At 37.6% G+C, this 22,768-nt stretch overlaps 2 protein-coding genes across 3 annotated transcripts; one reads left to right on the plus strand and one right to left on the minus strand.

The window, feature by feature from the left end:
• Positions 1–1,325: 1,325 nt before the first annotated feature.
• LOC111792117 lies at positions 1,326–2,310 on the minus strand. The gene is made up of 4 exons (XM_023673451.1): positions 2,181–2,310; positions 2,025–2,089; positions 1,714–1,939; positions 1,326–1,493 (listed from the first exon to the last, which is right to left on the minus strand). The coding sequence occupies exons 1-4, from the start codon at positions 2,230–2,232 to the stop codon at positions 1,372–1,374; spliced, it is 465 nt and encodes a 154-aa protein (XP_023529219.1). The 5' UTR covers positions 2,233–2,310; the 3' UTR covers positions 1,326–1,371.
• Positions 2,311–3,043: 733 nt separating this feature from the next.
• Positions 3,044–11,564, plus strand: LOC111794028 (peptide chain release factor PrfB2, chloroplastic). Of its 2 annotated transcripts, XM_023676133.1 has the most exons (8): positions 3,044–3,513; positions 3,780–3,992; positions 4,632–4,733; positions 9,476–9,613; positions 9,811–10,115; positions 10,196–10,349; positions 10,454–10,607; positions 11,456–11,564. In XM_023676133.1, exons 1-7 carry the CDS (start codon positions 3,142–3,144, stop codon positions 10,574–10,576), a joined length of 1,407 nt encoding a protein of 468 aa, XP_023531901.1. In that variant the 5' UTR covers positions 3,044–3,141; the 3' UTR covers positions 10,577–10,607; positions 11,456–11,564. The 2 variants fall into 2 exon arrangements, with proteins under 2 accessions (XP_023531901.1, XP_023531900.1); XM_023676132.1 differs by lacking the exon at positions 11,456–11,564 and having other exon boundaries at positions 10,454–10,840.
• The last annotated feature ends 11,204 nt before the right edge of the window (positions 11,565–22,768 follow it).

Genomic DNA, 22,768 nt, shown 5'->3' on the forward strand with positions numbered 1-22,768 from the left:
TAAGAGCCCGCCTGGTGGGTTCATGTACACGTACATGGGCCATGTGTGAAGGAGTACCACACATCCAACCCTACCCGGAATAGAAAAGCGCCCAAGGCTATGAAAAGTTTATGAAAAGTTAGGTCCCGCTCATATGTTGCATGTGTTTGCATTCCTAACCCCAACAGTGGGGTGACTTACTGAGTATTTCATAAAATACTCAAGCCACGTGCTACCTACATTTTTCAGGTAAAGGCAAGGCGCCAATGTACGGTTGACGGCGGAGCTGAGGCCACCATGGAAGTTGGAGACGAGATATTTTTAGGAGTTTACTTTTATTAGATTGTCTTAAGTTATAGGATTGAGCATCGTTTTATTTGGATTTATTTTGAATTCAGTATTGAAGGTTTATTTTCGGAGTTTAGGTTTTGTTTTGGATTCATGAATTTTTATGAAATACTATTTCAAGGTTATTTATGATGAGCTTCCGCTTAATGAGATAAGTATGCATGGGTGACGTCACTAATTAGGTTAAAGAAAATTAGGGGCGTTACAAGAACGGTAAATACACGTCCAATTAGCTCGTTTAGAATAGTCGCCTAAGGAATATAGACTAATACGATGACACATACATCGACTAGTTATAATTATTTTCTTAACATTAGGTTAGAATAAGGTGTTTTTAATTTTAACATTTATTTATTTCATTTAGTTTTTCGTTGTGTCGTTTTAAAGATGTTTTGGAACACGTAAGTCCATGACATTGTTTTAAGATGAAGTTTATGTTTTTTTTTTTTTTATAAAGTTCAAACGCTTACTTCCGCACAAAATGATTACATTATAATGACGATAACGATTCTAGATTTCGGTAACGATCTAGATAAGTAGACTTCGATACAATGTATTTTTGCATAGAAAGCCGCCCCCAAAGATGGATTTGGCGGCGAAGAAAGAAGACAAAGTGAAGCCTAAATTTGCGAAGAGAGAAGAGTACATAGAGAAGTTGAAAGAGCATAACTTGAAACATTATGTTTCTTCATGTGACCCATTTGTGATGGTGAAGCCTCCAAACACACAAATGTAGCTACTAAACTTGATTTTAGTATATATATTTAAGTTCCTCCGTTCTTACGTTTATTGTTTTGTTCTTTTCTTTCTCATTGCTCGATATCCCAACCACGTGATCGAGACCCAAATGAGCATTTTTTGACTCATTCAATATTGTTGGCCGTTTTCTCGACCAATTTTTACAGAAGGCCAAAAAATTCTTTTGAATTGAATTAAAATAATGTCGATTATTTGAAATTTTAGTGACGTTTTGGAGATGAAATCTGACCATAAGATTGATGAACGAATATTGAAATTGAACTTAGATGAAGTTTAGCGTGATGCTTATAAGATAAAAAAACAACACCCAATAAGAAAAATAACATAATATAGTGTGACCCATTTTTGTAAGGCGGTGTGGCCTTTGCTGATTTCGCCTTGCATGAAATATCCTGGATTGAAGTTCCCTGCAGCAATGAACAACTTACGTTATACAACATGCTAGAAACTATATGTCTCCACAATGGTATGATATTGTTCACTTTGAGCATAAACTCTCATGACTTTACTTTTGGTTCCCTCAAAAAGCCTCATCCCAATGGAAACGTATTCCTTACTTATAAACTCATGATCATTCACTTAATTAGCCAATGTTAGACTCCTAAATATGACTACACGTATATATACCTCTTTGGGTTGAGTAGCTGCATCCAGCGCGAAGGGCGTTTTGAACGCCAAGCACTGTGGCTTTGTTGTAGAACAAGAAGTTATGGAACGCATGATCGAGGCAGTTAAGTAGAAGTTGTGTTTCAATGAGGCATGGTCCATTGCAAAACAAATTAGTAGCCTCTAGAGGGACGTTCAAATTCCCAGTTGGGTTCAACCTATATGCACTTTCACACCCATTGTATATCTATATAACAAAAGTGAAGGAATGTGCATAAGTGAAACTCATCAAACAAAACAAAACCAAAGGAGAGAGAGAGATAAGAACACACAAGGTTGTTGTCAAAGCATTGGAAGGCTTGGGTCACCCCTTGTCCTTCAAGCTCCTCACCACAAACTGTCACAACGACAACAACCATTTAACCAAATGGATGATTATATGGGCGAGAACTAACCATATTCGAATCGAATTGGAACGAGATGAAGACCTGAGGAGCAGTAGAGGGCGAGAAGGAGAAGGATGGGAAGTGGGGAAGCCATTGTTGTTGTGAGGAAACTAAGAATGGTGAGAATATATAGTTAAGTGAATAGAAGAAGAATGGAAGCCATTGTTGTTGTGAGGAAACTAAGAATTGTGAGAATATATAGTTAAGTGAATAGAAGAAGAATGGGAGATGGGAGTTGGGAATTAGGCCAACGCAAGATGTGGAAAAAGGGAATGGTAGTTTTTGTGTTGGGGATAAAATCATACACATATTTTGAGTTTAGGCCAACAACTTTGTATTAAAATAAAATTAGGTCCAATAAAATAAGCTATGGATACACCAAATAATCCCATTATCTAACTTATAATTCCATTATTTATATTTTTTTTACTTTGATCGTTTTATGATAATGTTAAACTATGTTAATATATTATAATTTTTATTTATTTTTTTTTTTTTAATAATTATAGATTGATTTGTGTTTGTTTGTGAACTTTTAATATCTTTTATCTCAAATTATATTACAATAATTACATGTGGATAAATAATTTTTTTTAACGAAGATAGAGAATTGGGTTGGGTTGTGAAAATTGTCGGGTTGGGTTGGGTTGCGAAGATCTTTTGGTTAGGTTACCAATCAACCCACCCAAATTTTTGAATTGGATCAAGAAAATTTCTCAACCCAACCCAACCCAACTCGAACATGTACACCGAATCCAGACATTCAGACATGGTCTGGAAGATGTGTAGGGAAATATTTAGGAGAAAATCAAAATTTACTATTTAATTTTTTTTTAAAAGAAATTAAAACTTAAATAAGAAAATTAATACCATTAAATTTAAAATTAATAAAAAAAGTAAAATGAATCTGGAGCGCCAAAACCCTAAACCCAGGAGAGTAAGAGGGAGGGCATGGCGGTTGGTTATGAAAGTCTGTGATTCTTAATTCAATTGAAATCGAAATATGTCCACTTTTGCTCTCGGAAAACGATTGTGCAATCGACTCTATGCCCTCTTCCGCAATTCCAATCACGGAGGGGTATTAATCTCCAGGCGTCGGTTATTCACTGAGCTCCAATGTTCATCAGCTACGCCTCAAAATTATGTCCTGTTCAATTGTGGGGTTTCTGATTTTAAGAACATTTCTGGGTTCCCCTTTAGCGCGTTGCGCTTGTTTTCAACGCAGGTTGCGATTGAGCCCTCAACAGCTGATGGGCTTACAGTCGAAGGAATTATTGGAAATCGATGGACGATTCTTGAGGAGAGCGAGAGCGATTGGAGGAGCCATGCTGCTGCAATTGCCCAATCCATTCATCTAATCAAGAAGCGTTTACAGGTTTTTGCTTGATCTCCTAATCAGAATTTATCAACTATTTCTGCTTTTCAGTCGGTTGATGTTTTTTTTTTTAAATGCTTACTGCATTTCATCACATTTACCTTCTAGTTTATAAAAAGTTGGAATGGTTATAAAATGACTTTTTTTTAGCTTTCAGAACTTGGGTTGGAATATTTTCAAAAACATAAAATGAAAGTTGGTTATGAAACGGGCCTCAAAGTTTTGATTATCATTTTGTAATGGCTGTGAATCTTTGGCGATGGCAGTGGAAGAAGCTGATGATGAGATTGGAATTGTTATCTGTGGAGTTGAATAAGGCTGATCTATGGGATGATCCTGCACATGCAGGGAAGATAAGTCGGGAGCATGGTTCTATTATGGGTAAGATTAAAGAGATAAAGGCATTTGAGAGAGAATTGCTTGAGCACATCGACATGATAAAGCTTGCCAGAGAAGAGAATGATGCAGAGTTGGAATCGGTGGGCTCTAAATTCGTCTTCTAGGCATGAATTCTTTCTTTTTGTTTTTTTTTTTTTTTTTTTTTTTTTTTTTTTTTTTNTATTTTGAAGGTGTTTGAGTTTTGTGCATCCATTCTTCTCAGTATTTTATGTAATTATGTAGTTAATGTCTTTTCATAATCAAGAACAGAGTAAATAAAAATGTCCTGAACTTGGTACTTTTATAGTGAGAGAAAGATTTATCTTATATGCCCTTAAGAACCCGAGATGTTTGGTGATCAGAGTTCTGGGTTCAAACTTATTAACTTAAAATCTTGTGCTTCCTGGAGCTGACATTGGAGTGATTGAGTCTCCTTGAGAATTAGTGGGTGCGTCATGAGAATAATGCAAACACCATTGCTCTGATTACTAGAAACTGGTAGGAAATATAGAGTTTTCCATTTTGGTTTATATTTATTGAGAGTTCTAGGTTCGACAGAGATTGCTGTTATTATTGCTTCGTATTATTCCTTTCCCTTTACCAAACACTTCGTGCATGTCTGAAGCTGTCATCTGTTCTCGGTGAGATAAATATCTTCATTTGAATTTAGACCAAATTTTTTAGAGAGTAGACAGTTTTTTCTTTTCTTTTAATCCTGTAATATGCACGGCCTTTTACAGGAGTCGCTAAATGCTCTACTGAGTATGAGAAGAAATTCAAAAGAGAAAGAGCTTGAAGCTTTGTTAGCTGGGGAGAACGATTCTTGCTCTTGTTATATTGAGGTTAGCTTAACTTTGTGCTGCTAATATTTGATTCTTGTGTGAATTTCTCATATGTAGCATTACTTTGTTCATTGCCGGATTAAAGTTTTGAAAAATGTTAACAGTGAATAATATTGTTGGCTATTTCTTTTTCTAGGTAATCTATATTTATTTTATTATATTGCTGGAACATTATTTCCTTATTTGTAAACGAGGATTTCTTTGATTTAAGAACCCCTTTCTTCTCATAATAATGTACAGAAAATGTCAGCTCTCTTGATATTTCATATATGGTATCAAAGCAGAAAATCCTAATTTTTAGAAACCCTAACCAAAGCTGCGCTGCTGACATCTTTGTCGCTGTCGCTAATTGTCTGTGTTTACCTAGTGCTGCCTACTGACAAAGTTGACTACCCTTGGCATCTCGACCTCACATTACACACCACACACAAGACCTTGAGTTCGCGGTCTCTGACCGCCGCTGTTGCGTTTGATGCTGACCGCCATAATCTGTGACCATCAACCGTTGCTGTCTGCATTGTTGGTAATCTGCGCCACTGCCATTGCTCAGCCTATGTATCGTGCTGACTTGCCCTAGTTTTTGGCTCTCAGTCATTTCTTTCTTGCTATTTTCTTCTGTGGACTTGGCTTCTATTTTTTTGCCAGCCTTGAAGCCTATTGATTTTAGCAATAATGTTGGGAAATAAGTTTTCAGTTGCTGAAGTCTCAAATAAATCGCATCCATTCCAACAGTCCTACTATCCAAATTATATCCATTCAACTCAATGGAGATAACTTTATTCATTGGTCCCAAAGTGTTCGCATGTATATTTGTAGACAAGGGAAGATTGACTACCTTATTGGAGATAAAATAGTGCCTGCCAAAGATGGTCATTCATTTGTTGTGTGGGATGCTTAAAACTCCATGTTTATGACTTGGCTTGTTAATTCCATGGTAGAAGTTATCAGTTGTAACCATTGTTACTATACTGCAAGCGAACTACGGGATAGTGTGACTTAGATGTATTTAGATTTGGAAAATCAGTCGCAAGTATTTGAGTTGAATCTCAAATTGGGTGACATATGACGGAGGTAACCCAATTACACAGTATTTTCACTCTCTAAAGTCCCTAAAGAGGATTTGATAAGACCTCGATCTCTTTGATACGTATTAATGGAAGTTTATGGAGAATAACACCACACGTAAATAATGGAGGATGGTTATATTTACAAATTTCTGGCTGACCTCAATGTTGAATTGGATGAGGTTAGAGGCGGAATACTTGGTCAAACTAACCTCCCAACTATTACAATAAAGTGCGTTGGAAACAATCGCCAGAATGTTATGAGTAGGAAGAAACTCATCGATTCAATAGAAAGTTCAGCTTTGGTGGTTAAAGCTACCACATACAAGGCTTCTGATCAATCAAACAAGACCCATGAAATGCCTCGTGTCTGACGTGACTGCTGTAATAAACCTTGGCATACTCGTGAATGTGGTGGAAACTTCACAGAAAACCGGAAAATAGGAAGAGTAATTAAGCAAAGTGAGAAGAACACTGATCTCGTGTTGATATTGTTGAACCCTTTCAACAAAGAACAAGTTGATCAAGTCTTGAAACTGTTAAAGTCCACTTTATCATCTGGTAATTCTAGTGTTTCGTTGGCACAAACAGGCTATTATCCTCAAACTCTCTCTTGTCTCAACTCATCTTGAGGGATTCAAGATTCTGGAACTTTTGATCATATGACTATTTCCTCCAAACTTGTATTGTAATGGAAAATTTTGAATTGTCGAAGGTAGTTTCACTTTTATTGTGGGAAAAGGAACCATTAAATTACCTCACACATTACTTTACATTCTATTTTTCATGTTCCTAAATTAGCCTATAATTTGTTATCTGTGAGTAAAATCTCTAAGGATGTAATTGTCGTGTTACCTTTTTGATTCCCATTACATCTTTTAAGATCAGGACTTGGGGGAGATGTTTAGGTGTGCTAGAAGACTCGGTGGTCTCTACTACTTCGATGAATCTCCATCTAGTCATAAGAGAGCTCAGAGCTTGAGTAGTATTAGTTCTACTTCTGTTAAAGAAACTATAATGCTTTGGCATCGTAGACTTAAATATCCCAGTTTTTCATACCTAGTATTTGTTCCCAAATTTAGTTTAAAGGAATTGATTGTTCAGTTTTTCATTTTGGAAGTATCTCCGCAAATAAATCACCGATCCATATTTTTTTTGCCAAGCCTTACAAGGCTTCCTCACCTTCTTACTTAACTCATAGTGATATTTGAGGACCTCTAAAGTTTTGACTCATAGTGATGATCACACCTATTTAACTTAGATTTATTTATTAACAAAAAAGTCTAGGGTGAATGATCTTTTTTATTTATTTTTACAGCATGATTGAAACTCAGTTTCAAACTAAAATTAGCATTCTGCACTCTGATAATGACGATGCATATTTCAATGAGTACTTGATTGATTTCTGCAAGTTTGAGGATTTTCATCCATTTACGCGTCAAGTCACTCCCCAACAAATTGGTATTACTGAATGAAAAAATTGACTAACAAATTGGTATTACTGAATGAAAAAATTGACTTTTACTCGAGTCGCTTGTGTTCTTATGTTCTCTATGCATGTTCCTCTTTCTTCGTGGTGAGAAACTATTCTCATGGTTGTATACCTTATTAATTGAATGCCTACAAAAATTTTGAAATTTAAAACCCCTGGATCACTTAAAGACCTTTTCCCCCATTGTCTTCTCATTTTCTGACTTATCGATCAAAGTTTTTGGATGTACTGCTGATGTTCACCTTCCTAATTTTTTTCGGTCTAAACTAGATTCTCGAACTGTTAAATGCATCTTTTTAGATTATGTCTCTCACAATAAAGCTTATAAATGTTTTGACCCTTTGACCAAAACGTACTTGAAAGTTTGGATGTCTCCTGTTTTGGAAATTCAATATTTTTTTGGAAAAAAATCTCTTCGAGGGGAGATGATACTAAACTTAGAAGATAAGTTCAGTAATTCTTCTCCTCTTCCTAATATCATAGCCTCAAGGTTAACCTTTCTAGTTCTTTAATGCCAAGTACTCCAATGAAAGACTCTAAGGACCCATGTACTGGATTCCCATTTCTTCATCTTTCCCTAGATTTTTTAATCTAATATACTTGGTCTTGATATTCCAATAGCCCATAGGAAAGGTACCCAAGATTGTACCAAATATTCTATAGCAAACTATCTTTCTTACTATAGGTTGTGCAATAGTCATAGAGCTTTTACCTTTAGGATAGATAGCCAATATGTTTGTTCCATGGAATATGCAAGAGGTCCTAGATGATTCAAATTGGAAGTTAGCAGTTATTGAAAAGATGAATGTTCTTAACCAAATCCCACACGAGACATAGTAGAATTACTAGAGTATAAGAAAACAGTATGATGCAAATGGGTGTGACTATAAAGTACAAAGCTGACACTAGTGTTGAAAGACACAAAGCCCAACTTGTTGCTAAAGGCCTTACTCAGACCTATGGAATTGATTATCAAAAAACGTTTGCTCCTGCAGCCAAAATTAACTTCAATAGAGTTCTGTTATCTATTGGTGTCAATGCAGATTAACAAAGTCTGTAGGTTAAATATATCTCTATACAACCTTAAACAGTCTCCTATAGCACGTAGTTATATTGGAAAAGCAGTCACGAGCTATAGATTTCTTCGAAGTCAAGCAGATCATACTATTTTTTATAGACATACTAAAAATGACAAGATTTCTATTTTAATAGTATATGTTGATGACATTATTCTTACAGAGAATAACAAGGCATGATTGAACCTCGAGGGAAAAACTGGCTAAGGAACTCCAAATCAAGGACTTAGTAGGTCGAAAGATGAAATTCTTGTCAATCAAGGGAAGTATATCATTGATTTACTTGAAGAAACAAGGTTACTTGGATGCAAAACAACATAAACTCCCATAGATAGAAAAATATCAACAACTTATGAGAAGGATCATTTACTTGTCTCACACACTAACTTACATTGCTTTAGTAGTTAGCATGGTAAGTCGATTTATGCATGCTCCCATACCAACTCATTTTGAAGCAATGATATAATCCTAAGATACTTCAAAGGTACTCTAGGAAAATGTATACTGCTTAAGAAGCATACTATTTGCATATTGAAGTTTACAATGATGCTGACTGGGCAAGCAACACCACATGATAATCTATTCAGGTGACACTGCTCTTTTGTTGAAGGGAATCTAGTTATCTGGCGAAGCAAAAAATAAAATGTAGTAGCCAAAAGTAGTATTAAACTTGAGTTAGGTCCTCAGTCCATGGAATTTGCGAGGGTATATGGATAAAAGGTTGATAAACCTTTTATATCAACCTTTTATAAAGGAGAAGATTGATGCACGAGTAATATGCCGTTCCATACCTTATTATGACAGAGAAAATTTGTGATGGTACTTACAAAGGGGCTCCCAAAGTTACAATTTGATAAGATGAACGACAAGCTGGCAATGGAAGATATCTTCAAACCAGCTCGAGGGGGAGTGCTGGTTATTTTCGTTTTTAGTTAATCAGTATTTGTAGTATTATATTTCTGGAATATTATTTCCTTATTTTAAATGAGTGTTTCTTCTATTTTGGAACCGTTCTTCTCATAATAATATACAGAAAAGATTCTCTCTTGTTATTTCACATAAATATAGAGGTACAGGCAGCAACCTTTTGCATATTTGTTGATCGAACAGGTACAAGCTGGAGCTGGCGGTACTGAGAGCATGGACTGGGCAGCAATGGTCATGCAGATGTACATAATGTGGGCTCAACGGCGCGGTTTCAAGGTTACTGTTATGGAAGAAATGCCGGGTGAGATTGCAGGAATCAAGGTTCACTCTCTGCTAACTTCATTTGTCCATTTCTTCATTGTGACATCTTACAAAAATGTTCTTGGTAGTAGTATAATGTTTTAACAGTTAAAGATTCTTATATCTAAGGTCTATTAATCATAAGTTAGCCAGAACAGATTCAAGCTCTGGCTTGAGTTATAAACCACTAGCTTTGACAAATTATTCTGTTATTCCAGCGAGCGACAATAAAATTAGATGGCGAATATGCTTTTGGATATGCTAAAGCGGAAGTGGGCGTTCACAGATTGGTTCGCATCTCTCCGTTTGACAGTAACAAGCGACGACATACTTCATTTGCTGCTGTAGCTGTCATTCCAATCACAGGTGATGCTTCGACTCATGTACAGATCAATGAATCAGATCTTCGAATTGAGCGTTTCCGATCTGGAGGAGCTGGTGGTCAGAGTGTTAACACCACTGATAGTGCCGTGAGGATAGTCCATATACCCACAGGGATTACAGCAACTTGTCAAAATGAAAGGTAAGAAAGACTAAAGCTAGTTCACATGATGAATAAAACTACTGCTGGATCATTGCTTATTGGAATGGGAAATAACACAGATCGCAACATCAAAACAAGGCCTCAGCTATGGCGGTACTTCAGTCTCGATTAAATCAGCTCGAGATGGCACGACAAGCTCAGATGAATGCACAGCACACACAGAGTTTATCTGATATCACTTGGGGAAACCAAATCCGTAGTTATGTGCTTCATGTGAGTTGTTTTTAGCATGGTGCAATTTGATTTTACCTCTAGTGTTTTGTTTATGAATTATTCTTCAGTCATTACTAAATATACCAATTGCTTGATTTTTTCAGCCTTACCAAATGGTAAAAGATCTTCGTACCAATTATGAGGTTTCGGACCCTGACTCGGTTCTTGAGGGAGATCTTGACAGCTTCATTTTGAACTATTTGTCGACATCCTTGGACAAAGATTAAGATGGACATTAAAGTTGTACTACAATTGATGGTAATCTAGCATCTGAATTTTATTAAACCATAGTTTAGAGCATAATGTTGATTTTATGTATAATAGATTGATTCTTGACTAAACTTTCAAAATTAAGGAATCAATTAGGTTCAAGTACCTTTGATAACTTTTGAAGTTTAGGGACTTATTATTAAAGGCAGGTGTTGAACAGTCAAAATAGATTTAGATTTATGTTAGTGAATAAATGAAGAATGATAAGTTTATAGATTAAACAGTGAAGTAGATGATCCACAACAAAATAAAGGGTTGGCGGTTTTTGTTATCTTTCTTTTTTATGTGTTGGTTGTTGTTCACCAACATCTGGTCAACGTGCATTTCATCTTACATCCCTTTCATCTAGTTTAACAAATTGTGTTCCACCCTTTGCTTTGTCCTCCAAATGCATATATATATACACGAGTATTTATATTATTACAAGGAGCTAGCCTATGTTGATCCATTGATATCTCCACGATATCAACTTATGGTGTTAGGATCGCATAACTCAACCATCAATCTAGATGAACATTAAGAACAAAAGAGAGAAGATGCAAGGAGAAATATACGAGGTAAAAAGGTATAGATGACTTCAAATAGTTATAGTTAAGAATAGGATTCTATCTTAGAAACTACTAATACAACTTAACAATTCTCCCCTTCACTGCAACATCTGCAAGAGCGGCAAAAGACCAAGACTTTGCAAAATCTCAATTTCTTAACATTTACACATTTTGTTAACATGTCAGGTTGATGCACCCTTTATTTTCTCAAAACACATATCACATTCTTTCACTTACATGCTAGTGAAATGGTATTATCTTCTGATGTAATTTGTCTTTGAATAATAGACCGGGTTCATCATCAACTATATGGCACTTGTCTTGTCTCAACCATCACTTCGCTAATTGGTTGCCACTTCTATGTCGCTGCTTTATAAAACCGAATCAAGTATTGATGTGGATTTAGTGGTTAGATGTGACCATGATAGTTAAACATGATATATTTGATGTTTATTTTGGAGAAGGATTGGAGGTCAAAAGTTTTACTAATATGTATTATTTTCAATAGAAGATGATACTCATACCGCCATCACAAGCTAGATTTGAATTTAGGAGTACTGGGTTAAGACTATCCCAAAAGTGGTGTCTGCGAAAGCGAATAAATTAATAATCAGAGAGTTTGGACCTAAGCTTTAATAGCTATTTAAGATAAAAATATAAATCACGGAGTAAGTTTGTCCGGTCCTAGTCTTCAATTTGATTGGAGTTTTCTTTGTAACTCTTGAGATGGGTAGGGTTGCCGAATTGATGGCTTTCATCCTTCTCATGTCTTGATACCATAGAATGTTCAAGCATTTCACTTTGGTCTCCATCGTGAAGTTGTGGGCATCTCCAAAATCAACAATAGTGTTCTTGGCTCTATATTTAACCCAGGACTCGACATACATAAGATCATGTTCGCTAGCTCTTCTATCTCTACCACTCTCTTATGGAGAGTAGGGAAATACTTTAGTGTCCAATACGGAAGTTTTCAAAGTTTTCGACTGTGTTTCAACTTGCACCGTCTCACACACAACTGTACTGAATTCGTTCCAAATTTAGCTTGGAAGGCATAGAATCATCTTTTGTGGTCATTCAAATTCTCGATGGGTCCCCTTACATATGAAGCAAGATGAGGGTCCTTGATGGTAATTGCTTTAGTTGTGAGGTCTCCACCATGGAGTTTTACCTCTTTGTTGGGAGGATTCATAGTCCCCTCCTCCAACTTCAAGTTTGTCACCTCTCTACCTTTTGGGAGAGTTGGATTGATAATTTCTACCACCTCCAAGTGAAGAAGCCTAATTTCACCTTACATCTTGGGATTGATTGTTGCTGCTAAGGTTAAACAACTGTTTCGCTGTAGCGTAGACCATAGAAAGGTCTTGCACGCTTTGTTTGTGGAGTTTGGTCTTCGTCCACGACTTCATCTCCTCGACTAAACTGAAATCTTTTACTTTTTTGGACACATCACGAATATCCAATATAATCTCAAAAAACTGCTTAACGTAGTCTTGGATATTCCCAGTATGTCTCAGGTCCCTTAACTTCCTTATTGCCATTATCTCAACATTTTATGGGAAGAACTGAGAATAAAGTTCTTGTTTTAAGCTCTCGCAAGTGTCCACGATACATCAACCATCTTGAATGTTGATGTACTTGTATGCCACAACTTTTCGTTGTCGACTAGATGCATTGTGGCCAGTGTGACCCTTGCTTCTTTTGCCACAAAATTTGTGGTTAAGTACTAGTCAAGGTCAAAGATAAAGTTCTTTAGAGCTTAAGCATCTCGAATCCCACCGAAGGGTTTGAGCTTAAGGACCTTTACCTTATTATATTGGATTGCACTCTAGCTGGAGTTTGGTTTCCCACCACTCTCATAGTGAGGTTTAGATTGGCGCTCAAATTCGTCACTTCAGCTCTCGCCACTCCTAGGGTTGCTCTTAAATCCTCACACATTTCTAAGACCATCTAAATGATCTCATGTTGGGCATTGTCTTTTAGGGTCTTGATCCTCAACATGAATTCATGTATGGGCATTGCCTCAAGGTGGCCTGCCATTTCATCGATCCCATCGTCTTTAATTGCAACTGAGTTCATGCGAGATTTCAAAAGTCCCATGCCATCAAGAACATCACTCAAGTAGAGCAACCAATCTTCGATCTCTACCAATCGGTTAGCCTGGGACTTTCCTAGTTGTTTTGCAACAGACATATTCATTTCCTAAGATTTAAGGAGCTGACTCAACTCTGATACCGCTTGTCACAATCACACTCTGGTTCTTACCCAGTGAACAAATCAGTTGTGTGAAAATTGAACTTAGAGAACAATCTTGATTTATGATTGAGTCTTGAATTATGTTTGAGAGAAAATATTTTAATAAATTGTGAGTGATGAAATGAGTGGAAAACAATTTTAAAAAAAAATCAATGTCATAGGCGGAATTAACAACAACTACAACTTTGATAGTGTGTAACCATGGTAGGAAGAATTAACATTTAGTCACATCCCTCTATAGTACATTTTGAGACATTATAGCCCTGGCAGGTGTAGATAGGATTTCGGCAAACATTCATGCACCCCATATTGACATAATGAGAATAATAAGACCTACTAATATGAAAGCAAATAAAAGAGTTTGGTATGGGCATGCGACCATGGGCAACATGCCCTAGATAAGCATGACTAAAACATCCAACACGCGACCATAGGCAACACACCTTAGGCAAGCATGACTATAACACATTGCACTATGTTTGTGGGATGTCTGTCCATGCTTGCAAGCTTATCTTTTTTTTTTTTTTTTTTTTTTTTTTTTTTTTTTTTTTTTTTTTTTTTTTTTTTTTTTTTTTTTTTTTTTTTTTTTTTTTTTTNNNTTTTTTTTTTTTTTTTTTTTTTTTTTTTTTTTTTTTTGGGTAGGTTCTTCGTGTCCATTTTAAAATTTCCTGACCACATGTTTTGACCGCTCTCTGACGCATTGAATCACGAATCCCCATGTGGACTCAAGGTCAAAATCCAAAATAGTTTTCAAGACATAACGGGCCGCGAAGTCATGTAAAAAAACAAATCAATTACAAAATAGCAAAATTTTTCCCAAAATGACATTAAAACGACATGGAAAGAGAGAACTCGATCTAAGGGTCTCCTTTGCAGCCGCACGGCTCCGCACGTTCCCGCTTCCGATATCGGTCTACTTAACACCTAAAAAATAAAATAGAAACAACATGGGATGAGTAATAAAAAAAATATGCAGTAAGCAACCTACTTGTAGGCTCTTATCAGACTTAATTCTATTCACGGAAACTTTGGCTATGTGCTCGAATCTATCTCTAGCAAAGTCTACTATGGTTTCAAAAGAAGACCCTATGGTTTCTAGATTTATTTTCCATACCTAACTATCTATTGAGCTCAAATTAGTGGATTCCCCTTAGTGGTGCCTGTCATCAACTACCTGTTCCTGCGAATCAGTAACTACCTGCCACTACGCTCCGCTGGGCTAGGTCAGTAAACTACCTGTCTGATACCCCTGTCGGGTTTAGATCATTAAAAAGCCATGGCTCTCTCCACTAGGCACCCCTGACCAATAGTATACTCACTATGACCACCCATATCCACTGTAGGTGACAAGTAAAAGACGGTAACTCATAACCTATAAAATTCATAATTCACGCTAACTAGCACATAGCAACTAGTACAACTCACAAATGGAGAATAATGGGCTATCCAAACCCCAAATCAAAGCAAAACAAAGTATTAGGGCTCACATCATACTCATCATGCCAATCAAGAAATAACAATCTACCTCAACAACCTAGAAAACACATAAACCCAAACGCCTATCAGAAAATTTCACATTTATGCATGCGAAGCTATATAACCCTAACTATAATCAAGGTATAATCATTCACAATATCGAAGTACAACACACATGAAACTAATGTTAACCAAACTCCTAAGTATAATACTAGATCGTTTGCCCATACTCCAAACCGACTCCTACAAGCATTTCTTAGAACCTTGCTCCATGCGGTTACTTACTTGTTGTAGGCTTCCCGAGCTTGTTTCGGGTCTTCAAAAAATTTCAATTCCTTCAGAATCTTCAATTAGGTCCTACATTAAGAAAATATATAAAAATTATAGAAGTTTGGTAGAATTCGAGTCAAAATGATGCAAATTTGTGAGAATTGGGTCTCAGAATCTTGAGTCATGTTTACCTTCGGGTCTGATTTGGATAGTGGGTCGGATGCAGCTAGATGGGTCGGGTCAGGCCGGTGTTGGCTTTTGGGTCACTAGGCGGGTAGGGTCGGTCGATGAGTCAGTGTGGTTTGGCTAGGCGGTTCGGTACAGCAGGGCGATTTGGTCTGATGGTCGGTTCAATCCAGCGGTCAGCTCCTTCCTCCTCGCGACTTTCCTCCTCTTCTTCAGCTTCTTCGACACTTGCCAACGTTCCTTCTTCCCGCTTCTTTAGCCCTTGACCGTCCGACTTTGATTACAAGCAACGGTCAATCCTTGCAAGCGCATGGTCTCGTTGGTATTTTCTCCTGTGGGTTGCCTCGACTCCAATAAAGCACTAAAGTTTTTTCTCCCTTCCTTCAAACCCCCTCCCTCTAATTTAAACATATTGGTCCCTTCCCAGCACAAGTTAAGAAAATTGGGGTACGTGGCAGACCTACCCTCTTTCTATCCGCCCTCCTTTTATGCTTTTTTATATTCTTTTGTCATTATATTTATTGTTATTATTTTTCTTTTAATCTTTTTTTTTTTCTTTACCGAAAATGGTGGTACAACTAGCTTTTTTTTTTTTTCCCCTTGTACACATTTCTTACAAGAGGCCACATTCATGTTATTCAAGCTCCCTCTATAAATTATGAAATGTGGGTTGTCACGCAACGTTGATTCTCCAATTACAAATAATAAACGTTTAGTTTTTTGGGTTGACACTTTCAAATTTCTTCCAAATTCGAGAGTTATAGTGAGCCATTTAATCTCAAACTTGTTCCTATCCATATTAAACAAGATTTCCCACAACTTTGGTGAGGTCGAGTGCTTAAACTGTCCCAAACCTATTCCACCAATTTGACCTTCATTAACGGTCAAATTTCAAAGTTTGAAAATGCAATTCGAGCTACAAGAAAATTTGTTTTTCCCACCTATGACAAATGCTTTCCCGCACAAGTAAAGTCTTTTCAAAGAAATATATATATATAAAAGAAATGCAATATTCCATTTTCTTGATAGATAATGTTAAACTACATTTTTAGATGATGAATTTATGAATGATAATTCTATATTTTAAAAATTAGATTTAAATACTATATTTAAGAGTTTCAAAATCACATTATTCCATTAATGGTTAATGTCTTTACACACAAACTCACATTATTCCATTAATGGTTAATGTCTTTATTTATTTATTTATTTATATATATATATATATATATATATATATATATATATATATATATATATTTTGTTAAAGTTGAATTTCAGAGACCAAATTTAAAGATGAGATAGAAGAGAAAATTGTTTAAAAAATCTCTAGAACTATATATATATATAAAAGAAAAAGAGAGGAAGAACCAAAGACGGCCACGTGTTTATTATCGGCTGGAGCTATGTGTTAGCTTTGTGAGGAGACATGTGCAGCCAACTTGATCTGACCCACACTCACACCAAACCTAGTCCAAGGTCTGTGACCTAAGCCGGATGTCGACCTGAATCAGTTCAACTGCGCCACTCCTAGTGCACCATGCATCGCACGATAGGCATGAGTACGCTACTTAGGCGTGTGTGTAACCATACGTGTTCTTCCCCTTTTGCACGCGTATGGGCGCATGTAGGCACATGAGTGACTCCTTTTTTGCTCCGTTTGACATTCGTTTGTTAGTCTTTTGTCCCAATTTTGATATTAACCCTAATTTTACTTAAATTATGACCTATCAGAAAAATTTCAACAATCTTGGAACTCCTAACATGCGAAAAAGCTAGCTAGTTTCATTCAAGTAAGTAGCCACTCAGACATTTTCAAGCGATACTTGTAGGGATTGTTAGGACGAGCTAGCATGCAAGCATTATCAATCTCTATAATATGCATGTTTAGAACCTTTGTAACGACCCTAAATTTCCACATATCTAGAGTCGCCACTAACGTCTCATGCTCATCTCTAATGCAGAATAAAAACCTAAGCATGCTCATCTTTACTAGCGGAAAAATTTAAAACTTCAGAATACGTTAAAACATTGAAAAACACTGCCGGACTTACGTGTTTCAAACATCATGCTGGAGTTCAAAAGACAAAATAAAACGATTACAAATTAATTAATATAAATGAATGAAATGCAAACGCCCTATCCTAACCAAGACTAGGAATTTTAAATATGCAACTATCCTATGCACGCGCCACAGTCTCTGATCACGATGCCACCGTCAACCGTACATGGGAGCCTTGCCTTTACCTGAAAAACAATATGGCACACGGCCTGAGTATTTCGAAGAAATACTCAGTAAGTGACCCCACTATAGGGGCCATGCTAATGCAAACACATGCAATCATGAATAGGGACCTATCTCTAATCATCTTAGGGGTGGCCTCCAGTCTCGGACAAATTGGATGTGTAGTACTTCCCTACACACGACTCACACGTGCGAGTGTGAGTCCCCAGGGCGCTCGCACACCCCCTGGACCCTCTGGTCAAGCTAATCTGTAGCGACGTCCGGAGGTCAGCGGAACCCCATAGTGTCATGCGCCTCATGAACACCCTCATCTGTGTGCTTTCGCACCTGTGCGCATTCGCGCTCATCATAAGGTGCGCGTCCGCACTCATCATCTCTAGGGGAAGTAGCCCTATGCTTATGAACATACAAAATGCATGAGGTCCCTCTAAATCCATCGTAATGTCTCTTCTGACACAACCCTCTAGTCTCATCTCTTTGTTACTCTAGGTAACGCATACTCGTGGATATTTATATTAATATCATTTTCATGCTCTTAGGGTTGTGTCCTACGTCGATCTAACGACATGATGCAATATGGCACTCATCATCATCTAGCATGCTCAATATGGAAAACATCATCATATTAAGGTAAAAATCATGCAATCATCATGCTCATCATAATGCCACAACGTGCGTCAAACATATCAAGCGTCACTCAACAAAATATGTATATACTGGCACATATCATCAAGCATCATACAATTTATTTAGCCTATCCTATAGTAAGGCCACTTACTTGGTTGGCCTCGGCCGAAGTACTCCCTAAATAGCTAAACGTAAGCTCCCGTTCCGTGAGAGCTGCTTCCTACTTCGCTGGGGTTTGTTTCCTATCACACCGTTCACCACTTTCCGTTAGTATTTCACAATTAATTTACCTAATTTAATAAATGTGAAATACGGCTCTAAAACGGCCTCGGATACCTTAATCGGGGCCGAAAACAGATCCGGGAGGGTCGAAACAGTGGAAACCGGGCTGAAAACAGGTGAGCCGAGCCGAACAGCCGCTGGAGCCGCCGGAGGAGCCGCCGGAGCGTCACCGGAGGGAGCCCGAGCCGTTTGCGCCGAGCCGAGCCGAGGACTGCCGCGCCGCTGTGTGACACGTGGCAGCAGCAGAGAAAGCCACGTCGGGCGGTAGTGTCGGGTCGAAGCGCGGGTCGCAGTCCGGTTCGGGTCGTGGTTCGGGTCGCGGGCTGTGGAAGGCTACTGGGCCAAGGCTAAACGTTGGGCCTCGGCTTACTGGGCTGGGCCGCAAGTGTTTGGTTTGCAGGCCGGCTCAATTGGACCGTGGGTCTAGTCTGGGTTGGTTCAACTGAACCGTAGCTTCTGGGCCGGTTTGAGGTTTGGGCCGCTGTAGTTGGGCTGGGCCGAAGGCAGAGGCCAAGGGGGGAACGGGCTGGCTCTCCCGGGTTCTGGGTTCGGGTTGACCCGGATCCGTGGATCTCGTCTTCCTTACCCGACTTTGGCCGATTTTCCGGCGAGTTTTCTCTCTCCTTCCCGCGGCGTTTTCGTTGCCGATTTCGGTCCTCTTCCTTCTCTTTTCCTCTTTGTTCGTCGTCCTTCTTTCCTTTTTGGGAGTTTTGCGGCCTAAAAGCTCCTAAAAGCCATAGATCTAAGAATCGATTAAGAAACCTAACTTTCCGACCTCGGTTACCGACGACGACGCTTACGAAATAACACAAAATGCACCCTGAGTTATTGTGCTTTCGTTAGGGATCTCTCTTACGGTAGTAACAGGTCGTTTGGTGTCGGTTTAAGGGTGGTTTGAGGGCTCGTCGGAGAAACTGAACACTCGCCGACGTTTGTCCGAAATCTCTCTCTCTCTCTCGAAATTTTTCTCTCTTTTCTCCCTTTGCAGGCGTTCTGAAGATGCTGGGCTGAGGGTGGGCGTGCTGTGGCCGTCGTTTCGCGTGGGTTCCGCGAAACACGGCGGTCGCCGGAAAACTCGCGGGTTTTCCGGCGACTGGGTTTTTTTCTTTTTTTTTTTTTCGTTTTCTCGTTTTCATTTATTATATATATATATATATATATATATATATAATATTTTCTTTTTCTTTCTTTCTTTCCCGGGTCGTTACAACCTTAGTGAGAATATCTACTGAAACTCCCACACCTAAACGGTAGTGAAAGTTGTCTATTTATAATCATTTACAGAAGCAAATAAATTACAAAGATATGAAAGATCAATAAATGGAAGAGTAATAAATGTATACTAGATAAGCGTCTAAAAAAGGGTCAAATATGATACCTTTGGTAAGTGATAATGGAATAAAAGGTCAAATATGATAAATATGGTAAACCATAATTCAAGACTAAATATCCTTAACACTCCGGCAAGATAAGAGTCGAATTTAAACGAATGTGAAGCTTGAATCTCAAAAATTCAAAGAGAGGTCGAGAAACACTTTTTTTTTTAAGATGTCAACAACTTGTAGATTGAAAGGTACATACTATGTGCAAAGTTTGCAGCGATAATATGTAACGACCCTAAATTTCCACATATCTAGAGTCGCCACTAACGTCTCATGCTCATCTCTAATGCAGAATATAACTCTAAGAATGCTCATCTTTATTAGCGGAAAAATTTAAAACTTCAGAATACGTTAAAACTTTAGAAAACACCAGACTTACGTATTTCAAACATCATATAAGCACCTTATCCTAGCCAAGTCTAGGAATTTTAAATATGCAACTATCCTATGCAAGCGCCACAATCTCTGATCACGATGCCACCGTCAATTGTACATGGGAGCCTTGCCTTTACCTGAAAAAAACAATATGGCACACGACCTAAGTATTTCGAAGAAATACTCAGTAAGTGACCCCACTATGGGGGCCATGCTAATGCAAAGACATGCAATCATGAATTAGGGACCTATCTCTAATCATTTTAAGGGTGGCCTCCAATCTCAGACAAATTGGATGTGTTGTACTTCCCTACACACGACTCACACGTGCGAGTGTGAATCCCCAAGGTGCTTGCACACCCTCTGGACTCTCTAGTCAAGCTAATCTGTAGCGACATCCGGAGGTCAGCAGAACCTCATAGTGTCATGCACCTCATGAACACCCTCATCTATGTGCTTTCGCACCTGTGCGCATTCGCGCTCATCATACGGTGCGCGTCCGCACTCATCATCTATAGGGAAAATAGCCCTATGCTTATGAACATCTCTTCTGACACAACCCTCTAGTCTCATCTCTTGGTTACACTTTGTAACCCGTGCTCGTGGATATTTTCATTAATATCATTTTCATACTCTTAGGGTTCTGTCCTATGTCGATCTAACGACATGATGCAATATGGCAAACAACATCATAAGGCATGTTCAACATGGAAAACATCATCATGTTAATAACATTGTCATGCATACATCATACTCATCATAGAAGCCATTAAGTGCATCAAATATAACATGTACGTCATGCATCGAAACATAAATAACGTACATTCAACAGACATCACAACACAACGTCATACTCACACATCATCATAATTCAAACAAACTTTAGCCTATCCTATAGTAAAGCCACTTACCTGGTTGGCCTTAGCCGAAGTATTCCCTAATTTAATTAACGTAAGCTCCCGTTCCTCGGGAGCTGCTCCAAAGGTTACTGGAGTTCGCTTCATATCCCGCCGTTCGTCACCTTTCGTTAGTATTTCACATTTTAATTAATAATCCAACTAACAATGTGAAATACGGCTCTAAAATGGTTTCAGTAAAAATCGAATTCCACTTTTTCATTGTTTCTAAATTTTTGTTGGGTAGTAAAACTTCAATTGAAAATATGTCAATAATATTATTTCATGCCGCTTGAATCATTCAATCCAACTATGGTTTGTTGTAATATTATATTCTCTGGTACAAATAATAATAATTTCTCACATCTTCCATTTTCCTTCTCTCCGTTGTACCACTTTGTTTCTGGTCTCTCTATTTTTTTTTTCTTTCCTACACATGACTATGCAATTATAAAACAATTTTCAATCGATTCTGTTCTCCTCTCTTCCCTTATATGACTATCCAATTAACTGAAGCCATTTTTTATTTATTCTGTTTTCTTCTCTTTCCTTAAAAACTACTGTTAATCGATTGTGTTTCTTCTCTTTCCCAAAATGACTATCCAATCAAAGAAGTCATTTTCAATCTATTCTAATTTTCCTTTATAAAACTGCTATGCATCAATCAATTATGATTTTCTTCTCTTCCCTAAAATGATATGGATGCAATTGATAAAATCATTTTGAATCAATTTTGATTTTCCATAAGATGTCCAAAAATCTAAATAATTGAAAAAGAGATCTAAGATAACTTTTCTATCTCTTCCAAAAGATAAAAGAAAAGGAGTTCCAAAAGATAAAAGAAAAGGAGACCTAGATTTTCTTCTCTTCCCTAAAATGATATGGATGCAATTGATAAAATCATTTTGAATCAATTTTGATTTTCCATAAGATGTCCAAAAATCTAAATAATTGAAAAAGAGATCTAAGATAACTTTTCTATCTCTTCCAAAAGATAAAAGAAAAGGAGTTCCAAAAGATAAAAGAAAAGGAGACCTACCGATAACTTTTCAATCTCTTTCCCTTCCTATCAAATCTGCTTTAAGTGAAGGCCATCTTCAATTTTTCTCTCCCAAAATCTATGATCTTTCCTATGTTTCTTTCTCCTATTTTTCCCTTCCCACAATCTGCCACTGTTTTGTTTTTTCGAGATCATTTTTAAGTTGGAAGAGGTGTTGGGGAGATATTTGGGGGAGGTGGAGAGAGAGTCCATGTCTCCATAATTGATTTTTTTTAATTATTATTTACTTATTATTATTATTATCTTTTTTTTACGGGTCGTTACATTATCTACCCCTAAAAGAATTTTCGTCCTCTAAAGTCTCAAACTCTTGTACTAGCTCGGGGTATTTTTCTCTTATTTCATCCTCACGCTCCCCTGTGGCTTCCTCGCTGTGGTGATTCCGCCACAGTACCTTAACGAACGCAATGCTTCTGTTGCGTAAGGTTTTTACTTCTCTAGCTAAGATTCTTACTGGTTTTTCCTCGTAGCTTAGATCTTCATTGAGTTGGAGTGGTTCGTAGTCTATTACGTGGATAGGGTCCGTAATGTACTTCCTCAGCATCGACA

The sequence above is a fragment of the Cucurbita pepo genome, chromosome LG04 (genome assembly GCF_002806865.2).
Source record: "Cucurbita pepo subsp. pepo cultivar mu-cu-16 chromosome LG04, ASM280686v2, whole genome shotgun sequence".
Taxonomy (NCBI): domain Eukaryota; kingdom Viridiplantae; phylum Streptophyta; class Magnoliopsida; order Cucurbitales; family Cucurbitaceae; genus Cucurbita; species Cucurbita pepo.

What these genes read in the sequence shown, in the direction of transcription:
- LOC111792117 (XM_023673451.1), bottom strand. Translation starts at nt 2,232, where the DNA reads ATGGCTTCCCCACTTCCCATCCTTCTCCTTCTCGCCCTCTACTGCTCC. An exon ending in AATGCTTTGACAACAACCTT is followed by an intron (nt 1,940 to 2,024) that starts GTGTGTTCTTAT and finishes TTTGTTATATAG; the next exon opens with ATATACAATGGGTGTGAAAG. An exon ending in CAGCTACTCAACCCAAAGAG is followed by an intron (nt 1,494 to 1,713) that starts GTATATATACGT and finishes TCATTGCTGCAG; the next exon opens with GGAACTTCAATCCAGGATAT.
- LOC111794028 (XM_023676133.1), top strand. Translation starts at nt 3,142, where the DNA reads ATGTCCACTTTTGCTCTCGGAAAACGATTGTGCAATCGACTCTATGCC. An exon ending in TAATCAAGAAGCGTTTACAG is followed by an intron (nt 3,514 to 3,779) that starts GTTTTTGCTTGA and finishes TGGCGATGGCAG; the next exon opens with TGGAAGAAGCTGATGATGAG. An exon ending in ATGATGCAGAGTTGGAATCG is followed by an intron (nt 3,993 to 4,631) that starts GTGGGCTCTAAA and finishes GGCCTTTTACAG; the next exon opens with GAGTCGCTAAATGCTCTACT.